The sequence below is a fragment of the Macaca mulatta genome, chromosome 15, assembly GCF_049350105.2.
Source record: "Macaca mulatta isolate MMU2019108-1 chromosome 15, T2T-MMU8v2.0, whole genome shotgun sequence".
Classification (NCBI taxonomy): domain Eukaryota; kingdom Metazoa; phylum Chordata; class Mammalia; order Primates; family Cercopithecidae; genus Macaca; species Macaca mulatta.
Window position 1 is genome coordinate 49,079,926 of NC_133420.1, and position 20,761 is coordinate 49,100,686.

Below are 20,761 nucleotides of genomic sequence, written 5' to 3' on the forward strand. Positions count from 1 at the left end.
TTGCAGTGAGCCGAGATCGCGCCACTGCACTCCAGCCTGGGCGACAGAGCGGGACTCCGTCTCAAAAAAAAAAAAAAAAGAAAAAGAAAAAGTCCTCCAGTATGGGCAATGTGGTGAAACCCCATCTCTACAAAAAATTAGCTGAGTGTGATGGCAAGAACCTGTGGTCCCATTTACTCAGGAGGCTGAGGTGGAGGATTGCCTGAGCCTGGAAGATTGAGGTTGCAGTGAGCCATGATTGCAGTACTGCACTCCAGCCTGGGGGACAGAGCAAGACCCTGTCTCAAAAGGAAGGAAGGAAGGAAGGAAGGAAGGAAGGAAGGAAGGAAGGAAGGAAGGAAGGAAGGAAGGAAGGAAGGAAGGAAGGAAGCGAGGGAGGGAGCGAGGGAGGGAGCGAGCAAGGGAGGGAGATGAAAAACCCTTGTCCTCATGTAGCTTAGAGTCTAGTGGGAGAGAATGATCATGGATAAATCACAAACCTGAATGATACCTACTAGGAGAGGGATGGCACTATGAGACTTACAAAGGAGATTATGGGAGTAGAGGAGTTTGAAATCCATAATATACCAAACTAATATTATTCATCTTTTTTGAAACAGAGTCTCATTCTGTCGCCCTAGCTGGAGTGCAGTAGCATGACTTTGGTGCAATGCAGTGCACTGCAACTTCAAACTTCTGGGTTCAAGCAATCCTCCTGCCTCAGCCTTCCAAGCAGCAGCTGGAAACACAGGATTGTGCCACCATGTGTGGCTAATTTTTTTTTTTTTTTTTTTTAGAGACAGGGTTGCATTCCTTCTGGAATCTCTAAGGGTCAATTTGTTCCTTATCTTTTCTAGCTTCTTTCAGCTACCCAAATTCCTTGTCTCCTGGTACCGTTATGCTGACTTCTGCTGCCATTGTTGTGACACCTTCTCTGACTCTGACCCTCCTGCTTCCCTCTTATAAGGACCCTCGTGATTACATTAATACAAGATAATCTCCCTACTTCAAACTTCTTAACTTAATCACAAAGTCTTTTTGGCCACATAAAGGGACATATTCACAGATTCTAGCAATTGGTCTGTGGACATCTTTGGGTGGCTATTAGTCAGTGTGCCACAGCACTCCTGGGCTATATAGTAGGAAATGGGCTATCCTTAGAAACCAGTAAGCAGAATTGGGCTACCTGTGAACATCAGCTTGCGGCTGTATTCTATTAGATACAGTCTGGGGTGGAGTGGAGGGAGAGGAGCAGATTGGGTATCTGAAGGCCGATTGTAGATGCCCTCTCAGAGAACACTGTCACATGGGAGACCTCCGTAGTATTATAAAAGGAACATTAGACAATGAGTGAGGATACTGGCTGCTGCCACTCAAGAGCTCTGAGACCTCGGACAAGGATATTACTTAAGACCCGAACTCCACCTATGTGACTGGGGGTACATAGAATACCTGGAAAGATTGGAGTGTGGACTAATGAAAATTCCATCCATTAAATCACCTAAGACAGCGCCCGATCCTTAATAAATGTCTGTTTTAGAGTGCCTGCTAAATGCACTCTTTCATGTTCGTCTGTCCTTTTTGCTGTGGTCACTGCCTTTTCCAGGCCTCTCAGACATCTTCACTTGCCTGCCTGGCAGCAGAGGTAGTGGTTAGCAGCAACAGCTTTGGAGCTGGGTAAAAGAGCTGGTCTTAACCATGGAATCTGGAGTCTGTCTCTTAAGCTCTCTAAGCTTCAGTTTCCTCCTCTGTACAATGGGGATAAGAACGTCTATCTAACCAGGCTGTTGTGGGGATTAAGTGAGACAATGAATGGAAAGGGCTTAGCACGGTGTTTGGCACAAGATTAAGGGAACGATAAATAGTAGTGTTATTCTTCCCAAGACGCCTGACCTCCTTTCAGCTTCATCCTCTTCCACATTCCTCATTTAGCAGCACTAGTCAACCCTCTTCACTCGAAGCGGACCTTGAACTTGTATACTGGAGGGGCACTGCTTAGAAACAATTCCTTCCCTCTCCGATATTCTCAGTGTGTCCTACACTATTCATTCTCGGGGCCTCAGATCTACTCTGCTTCTCAGTAATTTTCACCTTCACTAGCCTTCTCTCTTATTTATGCAGCCTTTATCTCAAAACTGGATCTGAGATCTTGAGGAAAGATGTTTTCCTGCGTAGCATATTGGAAAAATACTTCCTCTCCTCGCCGGGCCTCAACTTCCTTATGTGGAATGAGTCCACTGGACTGGAATGACTAAAAGAGTCCTTCCAGCTCTGAGATCTTAAATTGACAGAACTTAAGTAGCAAGGACCTTGTAGATTACCTTGTTGATTACCTAGTCCACCCCTCTGCTATTCCAGAAGAGGAAACAGTGCTATTTTTCCAAGGGGGAAAACTTAGTGCTATTCTGTCTGGTCTCCGGGGCAAGTCTTCCCAGAGGGCACGCAGCCTTGTTTTCCTATCGGTGCAAGGGGGTACTCGGCGCCTCCAGGGCTCTGGGAGCCGGAAACACGTGTGTGCTCACCTACGTGTACACACGTGAGCACACCTACAGCAGCAGGGGGCGCTCGGGCCGGCAGGGGGCAGCACAGACCCAGCTTGCAATTACCCGGCGCAGCCCCGAGGGAGGAGGGCGTGCTGCAGTCCCGGCGGCGGCGGCGGCGGCTGGAGGTGCAGCCTCCCAGGTGGGAGGCGGGGGCTGCGGGCGCAGGAAAAGGCGCCTTGGGAGCGGGCGCTCGGCGGGGCCTCCTCGGGCCCCGGGCGCGGCGCGGCGAGTGGGAGCGAGCGCGCCAGGACCACGCAGGCGCCCTGCTCCGGCTGGCCCTCGGCCGGCGCGCGGCGCGGGAGCAGCCCGCAGCCCGCCCCCTGCGCCCCCCGCAGCCCCTGGGCCGCCCGCAGCCGCCCGTCGGGAGCAGCCCATCGGCAGCCTGCGCAGGCCGCCGGCCCGGGAGAGCGCGCGGCGGCGGCGGCGGCGGCGGCGGCGGGACGGCCCCGAGCGCGCCCTCCCGCCTGCGGCCACTCTCAGCCGGAGCTGGCCCGGCCGGCGCGCCCCGCAGGCGGCCGGAGCGCGGCCTCGGCCTCGGCCCCGGCCCGAGCTAGCCCCGGGCCGTAGCCCGCGAGAGGCGGCGCGGGCGGCCGAGGGCACTGACGGCGTCGCGGGGCGCTCCCGGGCGGCGGCGCAGCGGCAGCGGCAGCGGCGGCGCAGGGGGCGGAGGCAGGGGGCGCCCCCAGCCAGGATGCTGCGGTTCCTGCGCCGGACCTTTGGCCGCCGCTCCATGCAACGCTACGCGCGGGGCGCGGCGGGGCGCGGGGCCGCCGGGCTGGGGGACGAGCGCGACGGGGGGCTGCGGGGGGGCCCGGCCGCCGCCTCCTCCTCTGCGCTGCCCGCCGCGCCCGGGGGCAGCGTGTTCCCGGCGGGCGGCGGGCCCCTGCTTACTGGCGGCGCGGCCATGCACATCTCCGCCGCCGGCGCCGCCAAGGCCACCCTCTACTGCCGCGTCTTTCTGCTCGACGGGACCGAAGTGAGCGTGGACCTGCCGGTGAGTGACGGGGCCGGTCTGGGGCACTGGCACCTCGCGCCCCTGGGAGCAGCTCCCCCTCCCCCAGTGCTGGCCTCGGGGGCGCTTCCCTTGCACCTCCCTGGGGATCCCCTCCCCCATCCTCTTCTCCGAGCACTCCTCAACTCTGTTTCTTCTTGGGCCACCCAGTCCCGGTCTCTTCTGGGGCCCCACCTTTGGCCCGCGCCCCCTCCTTGGCACATTGTGCCGCGGCGTTCCGATTTCTCTGGCGCCCACCTAGTCCTTGGGGCCTCGCCCCCTCCCCAGTACACACGGTCCCCAAGTCCCGAGACCCCGCCCCCCTGACGCGGGTGGTCGGCGTGCCCCTTTCGTCCCTAGCTTCCAGCAGGGGTCTTCCTGATACTGGGTTGTTGGGTGGAAGATGTCCAATCAATGTGAGGCCGTCCGTGGGTGTCCAGCTTGTCCCCCTTAATCTCGCCATCAGGCCTTGATGAGACAGCAGAGAGGAGATCCCCTCGCGCCCCAAGTTTGGGAGGGGGGGTTTAGAAGACCATTTCTGCTCTCTGCTGATCCCCTCTGGGTACACCCTACTCCCATTCCGTGAGCCCCATCTGCCCCGCAGCCTCGCAGCGGGTAGGGTGACTTGGGAGCTAACTCTAGAGGCGGCTCTCTCGGACCTGTCCGCCTTGCACCGACAGAGCCCTTGCTGGGGCGCTGGGAGTCGACCCCGGGGTGCCCACGGGACCAGGCGCGCCTGACTTTCTCCCTCGGGTACCGTGCGTGGGGTCGGCGGGGCACCCCAGGACGGCGGCACCTGGGCCTGCGTCCCGGGCACCCGCCCACAGGTGGTTGCACCCCCGCCCCGCGCCAGCTGAGAGCTAGGCCGGCGCTGTCGTCCCCTGCAGGGCGTCCAGTTACCAGTGAGTCTTCCTGGCTGAAGGGGCCAGATCAGATCAAATCAAACCACACATTAACTGGGCGCCCACTGTGCACCCGGCGCTGCGGCAGACGGTGCCTTCGGGAATTTCTGGGTGTGACTGAGGACATAGCAGTAATTGAGCTTTAGATGAATGTTAGATCATCTCGAGGATGTCAAGGGAAGAAATAACATACCCGTACTTCCAAGGAAGCATATAGGCCTTCCTGGGTGCGAGAAATGTTTGGACTTCATGAGAGAACTAGGAACATGTGAAAAGGGTCTCAGATGGGAAAATCAGAGCCTGCCTGGCTTGGAGTTTAACGCTTCCCGGTGTAGGTTGAATTTCGAGACAGTTTCAATTTATGGCAATTTTATTTTTGTGGTTCTTTGTGCTCTCCATAAGATATCATTTTGCTACGAAAATACCCTTTTGGGGCCTTTTTATTGATGGAAAGGGAGCCAACATTCGGGTGCTTAGAGCTGTTGCCTTTAAAATAGCATTAAAATGTTACTGCTCCCCAAGAATGAGGCTCTCCAGCCTTTATTCAGCTGAGAGAGGAGGCCTGAAGAGCCGGGGAGGAGGAGAGGGGAGCAGGCTGCCTCTGGAGTGGGCAGCTTGTGTTAGGAGAGGATGTGGCGTAGTTTGCATCTCGGATCTGGGAAAGGAATGCTATCCTTGGGAAGTTTGACAGTGCTCCTTGCCTGTGGTTTTCTCATCTGTTCCCTGGGGATGATTCGTTTATAAAATGTATTGCTTGTCAGCTCCGTGAGACAGGCTTCAGTGGTGTGCATGGTGAATAGACCCAAACAGGTACACAAATGAACAGGTTGGGACAGGAAGGCTGACTGATTCCAGCCAGTGTAGCCCTCACTGGAGCCTGGTGGGGGAAGGGGATATTTGCATCCTAAAAGGTTTCTTCACTTTATAAAAGGCTGCTTGACAAAAGAATTCCCCCGTCCCAGGTATTTCTAGGATGGCAAATTTCTTGATTCCTTTATGATGTGACTTAGTGAAGCCCACATTTTATGTATGCGCGCGCACACACACGTATATGCCCCCTGTCCACAGGCAGATAAAAAGCAAATGCTGGCTTGTGTCACGTGAGCTCTCAGGTAGGAAAGATGAAGAAAAATTGCCAGTGGGCACAGCTCATCGATTTAAAGATTTATTAGATATTAGGACTGCATCACAGTCTCCTACATTCATCTTCCCAGATCTGAGTGTGTGTTCCTGTAATTAATTCTGAGTTACGAGGTTAATGCCAGGCAGCCAGCTCCCCAATGCGTTTGTAGCATTTGCTGCTCCTCAGACCCACTTCACTGGGCTCACTCTTTATACTGTCCTTTTTGGCATTTGGCCCCACTTGTCATTATTCTCTTTTGTGTTCCTGGATTTTTACCGCTTCCTGGGCCCTGGTGTTGCCTTTCTGCTTGTCGCAAGATAGGATTTACCTTTGACCGCGATACCCCAAGCTGGCTTCTCAGGCACCCAGAGACGTTGCCGGGCTAACTGTGTCTCCTTTGTAATTAAAACCCTCAGGCAGTGTTAGCCTTGAGAATTCCTTTGCTTAACCTCCTAAAAGTTGGCTATGTGCTGTCATAAACCTTTTTATTAGCCCTAGTTAGGACGCTTGTGTTCTGAAATTGTCCAGAACACAATAACACCCTCAGTGTGACTGTGCTGTGGCACCTCAGTCCAGTCCAGACCGCATTTATTGGGCGTCTCCCATGTGCCGAGCTCTGTGCTGCAGACACAAAGGTGAATGAGATGTGGCCTGGAGGCTCTTGGGAAACTCAGGTGAAAACAGGTTTCTTTTATTCTGGGTGATGCTAAGTGATATGACAGGCACACCCAGACAGGGTGCTGTGGCCGGATGGGATGGGGGAATTGGAAGGACTTCCAGGAGACTTTGACACTTGAGATTATAGGGTCTCAGATCCAGTGTCCCTTGGCAAAGCCATGGGCCAATTGTTATATATAATAAAGGGAAAAGCAGCTGCAATTGTTTCTTCTGATAGGACTTGGAGCCCCCTTCTCTAGTGGTAGGTTGAGTCACCTAGCATCCCTGAGTGTTCTGTTTTTGTTTTTGTTTTTTGGATATGGGGTCTCATCCAGGCTGGAGTGCAGTGGTGTGACCACAGCTCACTACAGTCTTGATCTCCTAGCCTCAATCGATCCTCCCACCTCAGCCTCTCTAGTAGCTGGGACTATGGGTGTGCACCACTACACTCGGCTAATTAAAGAATTATTTTTATAGACATGGGATCTCACTATATTGCCCAGGCTGGTCTCAAACGTGTAGGCTCAAGCGATCCTCCTGCCTCAGCCCCTAACAGTGTTGGGATTACAGGCATGAGCCACTGTGCTTGGCCCCTGGGTGTTCTTAATCTTTGCTATAGATAGTCAGCAGCTTTTCAATCTTTGATAAAATAAAATGTGAATAAAAGGATCTTTTAAAAAAAACTGTAACATGCAGTCTAAAGTGGACTTGCTGTACAAACCCAGCTTCCAGATGAGCCCTTGCTCTCCCTACCAACCAGAGTGCCAGCCTGAGCCAGTCCTCTTCAGAAACCCTGGCCGTGCCTTGGACAGCACCTCCCTCTCCTTAGCCCAGCCCAGCCCTGCCCAACCCTCAGGTGTGGTCTGGTCAGAGCAGGGCAGGGCTCCCTCCCTCAGTCTGCCCTAGACGCTTTCCTTCTATTAATGCAGCTGAAGATCCCATTAGTGTGCTTGGCAGCGGCACCCACTGTTGACTCATATTAGCTCTCTGTTGACTAAATCCCTGGCATCGCTTTTGCTCGTGTGGCTGTTGCTCAGCCCTGCCTCCCGTTGCCCTGTGTGCTCAGTGTGGAAAGCTGTTAGGACGTGTGGCCGGCCAGTTAGTACTCCCGCCATGCTTTGGAGGGAACGGCCCATTGTTGCATTTGGTGGTGCAGTTGCCTTCCCTGCATCAGGAACTCAACATCGACTCATTGTGGTCCAGTGCAAACATGGGGGATTTCAGAATTCGAAGATCTACCTTTGCATATTACACCCTGGCTCTGCAGCTTTGGACAATTTCAGCTGAGCCATTGACTTCCTGATCTTTCAAATGGGGATGTTGGGAGGATTCAGTGACGGGAAGGCCTCAAGGTGCAACAGAGTGCTGAAAGGTTGCTAGTAGGTTGTAATCTTAGAAACCTCTCCTTCCTCTACTTTGGACTCTGGAAAGATTTGAAGAAGTTTCCAGTAATAGACATTTAAAAAAAAAAAAAAATGCTTGCCAGGCAGGCTAACCATTGCTTGGCTCTTCTTTAGTGGAAATTGGAAGTTGGATGTAGTATGAGAAATGCTTTTTAAAAGTTTCACTTTGGATGTGAGAAGTGATGTTTTTTCAGCAAAAACAGGATAATGCAGGTTTTTATAATTTTAGGACTGAAACCTCTGATCTGACATAACATATGTGATACAACATAAAGGTTATATGGCTTGTTTTGGAGTTGAAAGGGACCCTGGACAGCACCTCCCCGGCCCATTGGAGAAACTGGAAAACTGTGGTCTGTGGCTATAAAGTGACTTCCCTTCAGTCAGTTAGTGAAAGAGTTGGAACGGGCTGCTTTGAGAACCCTGATTGTCAGCGTCTGAAGGTGTCAAGCGTAGGGTCAGCAGTGGGAGGGAAGACTAACCCCACGTCCTAACACAGGATCATGGAAGGGGGTTGGGGTACATTCCTGGCAGTTGGAAATAGAACCGATTTTCCCAAACAGTGGAAAAACTGGATCCCTGTGGAAAATGATCCCAACTTCAGTGTTCACAAAGTTCATCTGGGACTTTTTTTCTTCCAATTAAAATTCCCAGAGCACACCCTCACAATTTCTTGATTAAGTATATCAGGAAGCTCAACTTTTAACAAGTTACTCCAGGTAATTCTGATGCAGGTGGTCTCTTCACAGCCAATGAAAAACCCTGGCTCTAGAACTGTGAGAACAGAGGCAGCTACACCATGCATTATAAACTGCTGTAGCAATGGGGCGAGGGGTGGTAGGGGGATTGGCAGTCTTTGAGCTGGGGTTTGACCTGTACTTTAGGGAGCCCATTTTTGTCACAGTGGAGTGGAGGGCTAGAGGAGGGACTGGAGACCAGTCATGCCATTGCAATTGTCAGGTAAGGGGTGGTGATGGCCTGGCTAGGAGAAGGGGGTGATGGTAGAGCAGCTCACAGGTGGAGTCAGGTGGGTGTGTCAGGGAGGGTGAAGGTTTGAGATAGGGCTGTCCTCACTCTTCACTGGTTGGGAAGAATTAAGAGATCCGCAGGAGGTCGGAGACCACAGCTTCCCATTTCTACCCTTTCCCAAGGCTCTGGCTGCCATGGGCACCCTGGCTTATCCAAGGCCTCTGGGTGGCTTGCTTTTTCTGCCCCTGTAGGGTAGGTATTGGCTAAAGGTGGCCTTCCAGTGCTTACCCCACTCACACCCCCTCAGACCTGGAGTGAAGCCTTGGATATCTAGTGGGTCATGAGTTTGTGTTATTTTTGGAAACGCCTCCTTTGTTTTAAAAGGAAGACTGAGGTGGGGGGTGAGAGAGGGGTAATGAACACCCTTCCCAAAGAGGGTGTCACAATACAAGCAAGAGCACTAACTGCCCTTCTACACTTGCCGGATTTGTCAGTGTTAATAAGGGGCGGGGGTTGGCCTGCAGGGGGAAGGGGCCGCAGCCCAGCCTCTCCAGTGCCAGTAACATGACCCTACACTGGTACAGGGCTCTGAACAAATATTAACTTGCTAAGCACTTTCACGTGCATAATCTCATTGAATTCTGTTCCTAGTACACTGCAGTGGATGAAGGCACAGGTCTGTTTCATTTTGAAATAGCAGAAGGTCGATGGGGGTGGGGCCTTCCCTTAAATTCTTGCGTGGGGACTTATAAAAAATCCAGCCTGGCAACCACAGAAATTCTCCGCCTACCATTTGTCCTCAAAACACGTGTTCCATCCTTGCCCACTGCTTGACTCCCTTTGGCCAGCTGGGGGTGGGCTCCTCCCCGGGCCTCTCTGCCCTGCCTAGAGCCTTCTCCTCCAGTGGGAACTGCACTCCAGTTTCCACCTGTAGCCCGTGACTGCTGCCTGTGGGCAGGGTCAGCTGCTGATTCATCTGGGTGTGTTTCCCAGGTTCGTGTGTGTGCTCTCCTTTCATTTCTCATTTACAATGCGTTCATCAAAGACCCATTTGAAAATACAGAAAGGTTGGAACAACATCTACAGTTTCGTTAGATAAGCACTGTTAAAATTGGGGTGCCCTTTCATCTGTGCTTTTTTTTATGTTTAGATGTAAACATGTTTTTAAAATGATGAACTTATATGGGTTGATGGAAGTGTGTCTCCTCCTGACCTCACACAGTTGAATAAGGATGTTCGACCTGGAGCTCGTGTCTCTTTAGGGTGAGGCCCTTGGCCCTCCTCTCTACATTTCCTGGGACTCTTAGCTGGGGTGGGGAGCCCCCCAGTGCTGGTTAGCCATCTGCGCTGTGTGCTGCCTGTTGCCCCTGCCTTGGTAGGAAGCAAGCTGCCTGGCACTCTGACCCTCCTCACCACAATTACCTTCTCTTGCTGGCAGGTTAAAAGGTCTTGTTGATGTGACCTTAGAATCCCCTTGCATCTGAGAGTGCCTGCTATGAGGCGGTCTCAACTCCTGCCAGCCCAGGATGCCTATGACTCTGCTGCCAGCCAGAGCTGATCTGGCAGAGTGGGGCTGGAGCCTGGCAGCATCCCTGGTGTGTCCCCCACCAACCCTAATCCCTCTAATCTCACTCCTTCTGCAGCCTCCGTGGCCTCTCTCTAGAGCTGGATTAATTTTACTAGTCCCACTTGATTTTAATTTCTGGTTTATTTTAAATTGTTTTCCAAAATGTTTTTGTTTGCTCACAGTGTGTTTTCTTCAGTTAGCAAAGGCTTACTGAGTACTTACACTGCAATAAGCATGAGGGAGGGTATTGGAGAGAGAATAGTGTTTCTTCAGCTCCCAGTCTTGAGGGGCAGAGTAAACAGATGCCCATAAACCAACATGGGGTGGTGCCAGGGGTGAGCAACTGAACTGTGGGCTGGAGTTAGAGAAGGTTCTTTTTTTCTTTTTTTGGTAACATTGGGGGTCTCACTATATTGCCCAGGCTGGCCTGGAACTCCTGGCCTCAGGAGATCCTCCCACCACGGCCTCTCAAAGCTCTGGGATTACAGGTGTGAGCCACCACACCCAGGCAGTTGGAGAAGGTTTGATCCCCAGAGTGACAATGGACTTGTCCCAAAGGATGTGTAGGAGTTCAGCTATATCTGGGTGGAGGGAACAGAAGGTGCAAACGCATGGAAGATGGAGGTCAGAAAAGCCCCCATCCCTGGGCTCCAGGTTACTTGGGGTTGGGGAGCCAGATGAGCTCTGGCTGTGTCCCTGGATCTGAAAGGAGTGAGTGAGTGGGTACCCTTTGAAATGAAGATGATGTCGGGAGCCCACCTAGGTGATTATCTTGTTGAATCCTCACAAAAACTGTGGTGATGGTTACTGTTATTATTCCTGATTTGTAGAGGAAAGAATCAGGGTTTAGCAGACAGGTTAAGAAACTTGCCCAAGGTCATGTAGCTAGTAAAGGCAGACTCTAGCTTGATTTGTGGTCTGGGAAGGTCTCTGACAGCACAGCTAGGTGATGGGGGTGGGAAGGCTCTGAGCTTGCCCCAGAGGTTCCGAGCTGGATGGAGACCCCTGAGCCCCCCAAAGGGTTTCCACCTTTGTAGGCCACTTGGGATCACATTTTCTTCTTTAGTTAGACTCAATTGAATGTCATTTCACTCGAGTGCATAATGGTTTGATGGCCATAATTCAACACTCAGATCAGAAGTAGGTGATGTTTTTAAAAAGTGCTTAATAGAACTACATTAAAATTATCTCAAAGAAAAACATTTTCCTATTCCTATCCTGCTGCATAGCAACTGGTCGGTTTCACTTTGTTCCTTTCCATCTTGGTGCTTTTGTATACATGTTTATAAGCGTGGTGTATATCCTTTAAAACATTTTTTTCTTTTCTCCTCCCCATCCACATTTCTTGACAGGCTTCTCACCAGTTTGGTGCGTATTCTAGAATACTTAAATTCAACCCTTATTCTGTGCTGTGTGTGATGTGGTTTGAGTGAGTAATACCTGTCTCTGGGGGCTTGGAGGTTGATATGCAAAGCACCTGATCACTTACGCGTCAGGCAGCCCCGTCTCCAAGGCGTGCAGAATCGGTGTTGCTTCCCTTCATCGCTGCCGCCTGGGAAGGTGCACGTTATCATCCCCTTTGCAGATGGTCTTGGAGAGCAGATGGCCTCGGGCCACTCTGCTAGTAAGTACAGGAGAGCCAGATTGAATTTAGGTTTCCTGACTCATTTTCCAGTGCTCTTCCCCTCAACCCATGCTGTGCACACCCAGCCTTCCTGTGTTGAGTATGTGTTCTCTTAGAACTCCCTGGGAAGGTCAGAATTTCATGCAGTAAAATCCCGTGTCTTTTCTGAACCACTTTGCCTTTCAGCATCTCTGGCATTTGGATTCTGTCTACCATTTCTCAGCATTTTTTGCAGGTTCTTTTCCCCAAAGTCATAGCTGGCTGAGTGCCCAGCATTTTCTTCCTGAAGCTAAGAACCGGAAGATGATATCCCAAGGGTCCTGTCCCGCCCGTGGGATCTTCCGGTGCTGCCTTGTTACCCAGCTCAGCTCCCCCCGGGTGGAATGGTCTGCCCTGCAGCTGTGAGGATGCCAACTGCCTGGTTCAGCGGGTGCCTGCAGAGCTGGCATCCCTCCGCTCTGTGGTTTCTTTTCCATGCCTGTCTCATGAGCTGAGTGTTGTCTGCAGCCTAGCATTCGCTCAGGTGGGTTGAAGTCGGCCTGATCGTGCATCTCCTTTGCTCTACCTGCTCACTTGCTCAGCTGCACCTACCCTGAATTATGAATTTTTTGAAAATCGTGGTATTAATATAAATAACATAAAATTTACTATTTTAACCGTGTTTAAGTGTATGCAGTTAAGTGGCATGATGTACATTCACACTGTTTTGCAACCTTCACCACCACCGGTCTCCAGACGTTTTTCTTCTTCCCAAACTGAAACTCGGTCCCCATTAAACCCTAACTCCTTATTTTCACTTCCCCCAACTCCTGGCAACCACCATTCTACTTTTTTGTCTATGAATTTAGCTACTCTAGGTACCCCATAGAAGTGGAATCCTACAGTATTTGTTAATGTTCTCTCGTAAGAGTATACCACATACAGTTTATCCATTCATGGACTGTGGATGTTTATGCAGGTCTGGACTGTCTTAACTCGGTCCTACCCATTCACTTGTGACACTGCCACCGGAGACTTGGATGTCCCCAGCCCTCACCTCGTGGTTTTATTCTTGGATTCTGACACCTCTTCCCCGGGACTCTTCTGCGTCGTGCTGATCATCTTCCAAGGCTGTCTGGGCTTCGTTTGGGGGTGTGTGGCAGACAAGTTTTCTCCCCCTTACATTTTTGTCTGAGTTGCTCAGTGTTGGCAAGCCCTCTGTCCAGCACATTCTTTAGATTTTTAAATGATGAAATATAAATACAAAAGACTCTCTATAACATGAATAGTTTTAGCAAAATAACACAATGAACATCCTTGTGCCCACCACCCAGCTTAGGAACAAAGACCATCACCAATGCTGTGAAAGTCCCCAGATGCTCCGCCTCAGCCACATTCCCCTCCCTCCCTCCTGAAGTTTGTCTTTCGTCCCTTTCTTTTCTTTATAGGTTTTCTGCATATATACCTTTTCCTAAACAATATCATGTTGGTTTTGCAGATTTGTAAACTGTATACACATGAGTTTTTCCTTCAATATTGTGTCTGTGAGAATTCGTGTCAATAAGATGACTAGAGTTCTTACTGTTCTGTAGTTATTCCATTGCATGCATATGCCGGAATTTATGCTATGTGGACATTTGGGATGTTTTCGCTTTGGAACTATTAGGGAAAAAAAATACCGCTTGAACTTTCTGAAATTGGTCTCTGGTGTACATGTGCCAGGAAGCATCTCTCCTGGGTGTGTACCTGGGAGGAAGAGTGGGCGGGGCCCTTTATAATCATACAGAATTGTTTTCCAGAGTCCCCACAGCATGTAAAAACTTTCCTAATCCATTCTTCTCCAACACTTGGCATTGTCAACTTCTTTGTTTGATTTTACCAGGATAGTGGGAGTTAGTGGGATCTTTGTGGTCTTTACTTTCCCCCAGTTGTTGATGGGGTTGAGTGTCTTTCACTTATCCATCCATCTCTCTCTCTCTCTCTCTCTCTCTCTGTGTGTGTGTGTGTGTGTGTGTGTGTGTGTGTCTTTTAATAATAGAGATGGGATCTGGCTGTGTTGCCTAGGCCATTCTCAAACTCCTAGCCTCAAGCAATTCTCCCATCTCAGCCTCCCAAAGTGCTTGCATTACAGGCATGAGCCACTGCACCTGGCCAGGGTTGAGTGTCTTGCACATGTTGTTAGCAATGTGTAGTTCCTCCTGGAATGCTTTGTTTCATGATTTTCACCTGTGTTTTTAGGTGGAGTTGTATTTTTCTCATTGGCCCCTGGACCCCAAGAGATTGTCTCCCGTATCCCCTTCTTCTTCTGAGGTCTTCTCGGTGGAATAAGGGAGAGAACACTGTAAGCCCCCAAATTGACAAGCTTCCCTGGCAGGTCTTTCCTCACTAAGTAGGAATTAATGTTTTGACTTCACTTTCACCGTGAATGAGCTGAAGTTGGTTGCTGCTGGTGGCTTTTTGTGAGAGCAACTACGGGATCTATAGTATTCACATCAGCTCTGCCCACTCTTTTTGAAGTTTTTATTATGGAAATTTCTAAGCATATTCCAAAGTAGCGAGAACTATATATGGACCCTAAGTACTCATCTTCATTTCTGTACTTACCAGTTTATGACCACTCTCCTTTTATACCCCTCCCTATTGCCCTTTCCTGATTATTTTAGACAAATTCTAAACATGTAATTTTTCTTTCTTTCTTTCTCTCTTTCTCTCTCTCTCTTTCTTTCTTTCAAGATGGAGTCTCACTTTGTCACCTAGGCTGGGGTGCAGTGCGTGATCTTGGTTCCCTGCAACCTCTCTGGCTCCAGGATTCAAGCGATTCTCCTGCCTCAGCTTCCCGAATAGCTGGGATTACAGGCATGCGCCACCACGCATGGCTAATTTTTTGTATTTTTAGTAGAGACTGGGTTTCACCATGTTGGACAGGCTGGTCTTGAAATCCTGACCTCAAGCGATCTGCCTGCCTCAGCCTCCCAAAGTGCTGAGATTACAGGCATGAGCCACCGTACCTGGCCTAAACATGTAATTTCAAACATGTATTTCAGTATGTATCTCTGTAAGATAAGGACCACTTTTAGAAAAATAGAGTTGGTTGTGATAGCACACACTTGTAGTCCCAGCTACTTGGGAGGCTGAGATGGGAGGATCACTTGAGTCCAGGAATTGGAGGCCAGCCTGGACAACATAACAAGACCTCATCATATATATATATGATATGTGTATATATGAGATATATCATATATATGTGTGTGTATATATATAACTATAATACATAGTTCCCTAATACTATTAAAGCTTCTTAAAATAATGAACAATTATTTTTTAGTGTCAGATATTCAGCCAGTGTTCAAATTTTCTTCTGTGGTTTTCAGCAAGGTTCTGTCATTGCGTTTGATAAATATTCTATCTAAGGCTCATAACCTAAATACCTCCCTCCTCACCTTTTTGAGCCATTTATCTGTTGGAGAAGTGAGGCCACTTGTCCTATTTCAGTTTGTTACCTTCTGGGTTTTGTTGATTGCATCCTCAACATTGGTCACCGCTGAGGTACAGTTAGTACAGGGAATGGCCTTATTTCAAGCATCTGATTAGCATACACAGAGACCAGTAAGATCCTCATCCTCAAGAAGGCTGAGTGGAGATCAGCTGTTGAATGTCTTCCTCGAGCGTGGGTTCTTCCTCCCTCTAGCTCACTCCTGTTTGGGTCCCCTTCAGATACTCGGGAGGCCCTCCATGAACCCTTTCTGTCTCTCCTGGCTGGAGATGCCAGCAGACATTTTAGGGAATGCAGAATCAATGAGAAGGGAATTGGACCGAGTGTAGGGCAGCTTGAACCAGTGGGGTTCGCCGCTAAGGGAACCCTTGGAGAACACCTGGTCCAAAATCTCATTCTGGAGGCGGGGAAAGGCCTTTCCCATCTGCCTTGGAAGGCCTATGGCTGCTCACTCCAGCCTGCTGCTGCTCACCTGTGGCAAGTGAGCAGTAATGAGGGTGTAACAAGTGCAGCTTCCTGCACGTCGCCCCCCAGCTCTTACGAGTGACATCCAGTGAGCCTCTTTGCCTCTCTGAGACTCTGCCATCCCTTCTGAAAGCGACCAGAGTTCTCAACCCCGGCACATGGGGGCTGGAGCTTTCTCTAGCTCTCCTGCCCACACGATGGACGTGGGCATCATCCAGGGAAGGCCGGTAGACTGTAAAAGCCTACCGGGGTTAGTTATTAACCTGCAGCGTACTCTTGACAGCCCATTCCGTGGCATTTCACCGACCGACCGGAGTCCTTTTATTGCTCTTGCCTGCAGGGGCCTGAGACCCAAGGCCCATGTCACCTTCTGCTCAGTCTGTTGCAATCTGTATTGGGTGGCATCAGCGCTGCTTTGATGGTAGCAAGAATGGCTGGTCAAAGTCCAGGGAGGGACCTAAGCTGCCTTGGAACTGGCCCAGGTCATGCACACAGCCAGCAGTGACACATCCAATGGGATACTCCAGGGTGGAACCTGAGAAGGGAGGTCTGGGATATGAGATATTGTAATGGGAGAGCAGGAAATTTAAGATCGGAGGTATTTGTTTAGGATACCTCAGTATTCTAGAGCTGTGGGATTTATTTTGCTTTGAAGTCCAGAGGTATTTAGCTTTATTCTGAAAGCGAGAAGTTCCTCTTAATTAAAGATGTTCCTGGAAAAAAAAAAAAGGAAAAATTACATGCTGTCTTTTAAAAGGAAAAGGATTGTATGTACTGTAATAGAGTTACTGTAACATGTCATTTATTAACTCACTTCAGGGAATGAGTTCTTGCACATAGGTAAGTTTTCCAGATAGTTACAGTTGCTTCCATTTACTGACAAGAACTGTTTAATTTCAGCTATTGCATTTATTTCTTGAAGAAGAAAAAAAACAACTGCAGAGCATCTAGTGTCTGTAAGGCCCTGTGCGAGGAATACAAAATGGTCAAATGTATGGGCATTGCTCTAAAGGAGCCCATTTAGGGTGGAGTGTGGATGTTAATTGCATTACCTTGACTTTGCCTTGGTGGCCCCCAGTCAGCGTGCTAAGTGCTCCAGCAGCCCCAGGCTTCTGCATCACCCGGATTCTTGGGTCAGCTCTGTATAGTGTTCCAGCCTTCAAAGCATTGCTTTATTCTGCCTTTTCAAGGGCTGGCTGATTAATAAGTTAATACAACAGTGGTTTCCGATGTTTACTGCAGGCTTAGAATCTTATGGGGAGTTTTTCAAAGTCCAGCTTCTAAGGCATACTCCAGACTACTACTACCAAGATTGCTGGGCTTGGGAGGTGGGACCTCTTCACCAGAATGTTTGTTGTTGTTGTTGTTGCTGTTGTTTTGAGATAGAGTCTCGTTCTGTTGCCCGGGCTGGAGTGCAGTGGCATGATCTCGGCTCACTGTAGCCTCCACCTCCCAGGTTCAAGCTCTCCTCCTGCCTCAGTCCCCCAGTAGCTGGGATTACAGGCACCCACCACCATGGCTAATTTTTGTATTTTTAGTAGAGATGGGGTTTTGCCATATTGGGCAGGCTGGTCTCGAACTCCTGACCTCAGGTGATCCACCCCCACCTCGACCTCCCAAAGTGCTGGGATTACAGATGTGAACCACTACGCCCGGCCCAGAATGTTTTAAAACTCTCCCAGTGATTCTGAGATACAGTCAGGTTTGAGAAACAATGTTTTACAGGGCTCCTTCCCTTCCTTTTGTGTAGCGTTGTAGGTTTAGATCAGGCTTTCACCTTTGATTGTTTCATTTAATCCTTGTAGCACTTCCTTGAGAGAATTTTGAGTGTTCTAATTTTACGGATAGTTCACCATTAAGATTTTGGCCCCATATCCCACAACTAGTAAATATAGAACTAGACGTGGCCGGGCGCGGTGGCTTATGCCTGTAATCCCAGCACTTTGGGAGGCTGAGGCGGGCGGATCACGAGGTCAGGAGATCGAGTGCCCGCTTCACTTCTCACCTGTATATCTGTACCCGTGCTGCCTTATTTTTTATTTTTATTTTATTTTTTCAAGACAGAGTCTCGCTCTGCCACCCAGGCTATACTGCAGTGGCATGATCTTGACTCACTGCAACCTCCACCTCCCACATTCAAGCGATTCTCCTGCCTCAGCCTCCCAAGTAGCTGGAATTACAGGCATCGGGCCACCATGCCTAGCTAATTTTTGTATTTTTAGTAAAGATGGGGTGTCACCATGTTGACCAGGCTGGTCTTGAACTCCTGACCTCAGGTGATCTGCCTACCTTAGCCTCCCAAAGTGCTAGGATTACAGGTGTGAACCACCGTGCCCGGCTTTTGATTTTGATTTTGATTTTGATTTTTTGAGACAAAGTCTTGCTCTGTCACCCAGGCTGTAGTGCAGTGGCTCAATCTCGACTCACTGCAATCTTCTCCTGCTGGGTTCAAGTGATTCTTCTGCCTCAGCCTCCCGAGTAGCTGGGATTACGGGCACCCGCCACCACACCCAGCTGATTTTGTATTTTTAGTAGAGACGGGTTTTCACCATGTGAGCCAGACTGGTCTTGAACTCCTGACCACAAGTGATCCACCCATCTTGGCCTCCCGAAGTGCTGGGATTACGGGCCTGGGCCACCGCACCCAGCCTGTGCTGCCTTCTTATTGGCTGATTCTCATCCCTTAAGGGCCTAGCCATCTTTCAGGGCCTGTCTCAGATGATGCTGCATTTATGAAGCTTATCCTATCATTCCCCCCATCCTCTCCTCCAACCCCACCTTCCCCCGCTTCTCCCACGTCTCCCATATAGCATTCCCTCTCCTCCTAGGAGCTTGCAGGGCACTTCTTTGCCTTAGATGGAACCTAGCACATTTCATGTTATAGTAATTATGTAGTAATTCAAGCAATAGATAACATTATTGACCTTTTTAGTTTTTGCAAGTGATTTTTAAAATTGTGGTAAAATATACATGACACAAAATCGACCATTAGTGACATTTAGTACATTGACATTGTTGAGAAACCATCATTACTTTCTGGCTCCAGAATATTGTCATCACCCCAAAAGGAAACCCTCTACCTGTTGAGCTGTCATTCCTCCCCTATTCCTAACCCCTGACAGCCACTAATCTGTCTTCTGTCTTTCTGGATTTGCTGTCTGGATTTTCTGGATTTTATATTTCATATAAATAGAATCATGCGATATGTGGCATCTTATGTCTGGCTTCTTTTACTCAGCGTTATGTTTTCAAAGTGGATTGACCATTTACATTGTTCCAAGCCCTTTCCATGGCTTCAGTCTGACCCCTCATCCCCCCATGGAGTAGGCAGTTCCTATTTGCATCCTCATTATATAGGAGATTGAGGCACACAGAAGTCAGGCAACTATGAGAGAACACACAGTGCCTAAGTACTCTTGGCCCCGGCACTGTCCTGCTGGTGTCTGCTGTTGACTTTGACCTTTAGAAGGGCAAAGATGAAACACCAAGGAAGAATTCCTCTATGGTATAAGAACAACATATGATACAGCTCCAGGAACAGAAACCATTAGAGGTGCGCCTCGGGACTGCAGAACAGAATTCCTGGGGTAGATTGTGCGCTTAAAGCTCTTCGCTTAATTGGAGTGAGTCAGTATTGCTGTGAATTTCCCACAAATGTTAGGGGTCAAGTATAGGATTGTATATCTAGTATTGGAAGCCAGCTGGCGTTCTAAGACCACTGAAATGTTGAGGAATGAGTCTTAAGGACTCAGAAAGGCAGAGGTACTCCAAGTAAAGGTTTCTTTTCAAAGTAGTGCTTACTATGTGCCAGACACAGTTCTGAGCACTTTATGTATCTTTACTTGGTTAATTCTCCCAAAACCTTTACAAGGTAGCTACTGGCCTGTTTTATGGATAAGGAAGCAGAAGTGCAAAACAGCTAAATTACCTCATCAAGGTCTTGCCACTACAATGTGGTGGACCCAGGGAGTCTGGTTCCGGCATCCATCTGCTTCATTCTTTTCCCTTTAAAAATTTTTAATTTTCTTTTTTTGGTTATCACATACCTTTCCCAAGGCAGTGAGAACAGAACAGCCTAGTTGCTTAAATAGGAAGAGAAAACGGGAAAAGACATAACGGGAAAAGCACTGATTTTATTTTATTTTTTATAACAGTTATCCGGTCGTATCAGTTCTGTGCCTTTAAAAAAAATAAAAGGCTGGGTGTGGTGGCTCACAGCCATAATCCTAGCATTTAGGGAGACCGAGGCGGGAGGAGTGCTTGAGCTCAGGAGTTCGAGACCAGCCTGGACAACATTGCAAGACACCCCTTCTCCACAAAAAGAAAAGAAAAGAAAAGAAAAAAAAAAAAAACCCAGCCGGGCGTGGTGGCTCACACCTGTGATCCCAGTACTTTGGAAGGCTGAGTTAGGTAGATTGCTTAAGCCCGGGAGTTTGGGAAACTTGGTGAAACCCTATCTCTCTCTCTCTCTCTCTCTCTCTCTCTCTCTCTCTCTCTCTATATATATATATATATATATATATATACACACACACACACACATATACACAGTAGCCAGATGTGATGGTGTGCACCTGTAATCCCAGCTACTTAGGAGGCTGAGGTGGGAGGATTGCTTGAGTCTGGGAGGTGGAGGTTGCAGTGAGTCGAGATCGTGCCACTGCACCCCAGCCTGGGAGACAGAGCAAGACCCTGTCTCAAAACCCACCCCCCAAAAGAAACCCACAACTTAAACAATAAAAATAAAAGTAGTACATGTTTATTTTATAATGTTTAGGAATTATTGATTGAAGAAAGTTTAAAATAAAAATTGTCTATACAACTTTCACCAAGTGATCACTACTTCATTAACATTTTGGTGTATGTTCTTGCCTCTTTTTTTAAGTATGGAGAAAAAGGTTTTTTTCAGTAAAAATGGGATCATACTATGTATACCATTTTTTTCTCCTTTTTTTCCTTTTCTCTTAGAGATGGAGTCTCAGTCTGTCACCCAGGCTAGAGTACACTGGCATGGTTGTGGCTCGCTGCAGCCCAGAACTCCTGGGCTTGAGTGATCCTCCTGTCTT

At 49.1% G+C, this 20,761-nt stretch overlaps 1 protein-coding gene across 5 annotated transcripts in view; it reads left to right on the forward strand.

The window, feature by feature from the left end:
* Window positions 1-2,606: 2,606 nt before the first annotated feature.
* The window catches only part of EPB41L4B (erythrocyte membrane protein band 4.1 like 4B), a 150,753-nt gene continuing 132,598 nt past the window's right edge, over window positions 2,607-20,761 (forward strand). For 2 of the 5 annotated variants that reach the window (XM_028834998.2, XM_015117131.3), the window contains exon 1: window positions 2,607-3,516. In XM_028834998.2, coding sequence (XP_028690831.1) covers window positions 3,214-3,516 — 303 coding nt within the window. In that variant the 5' untranslated portion in view covers window positions 2,607-3,213. The remainder of the gene's footprint in view (window positions 3,517-20,761) is intronic. The other 3 variants (XM_028834999.2, XM_077968368.1, XM_028835000.2) reach the window with 2 other exon arrangements.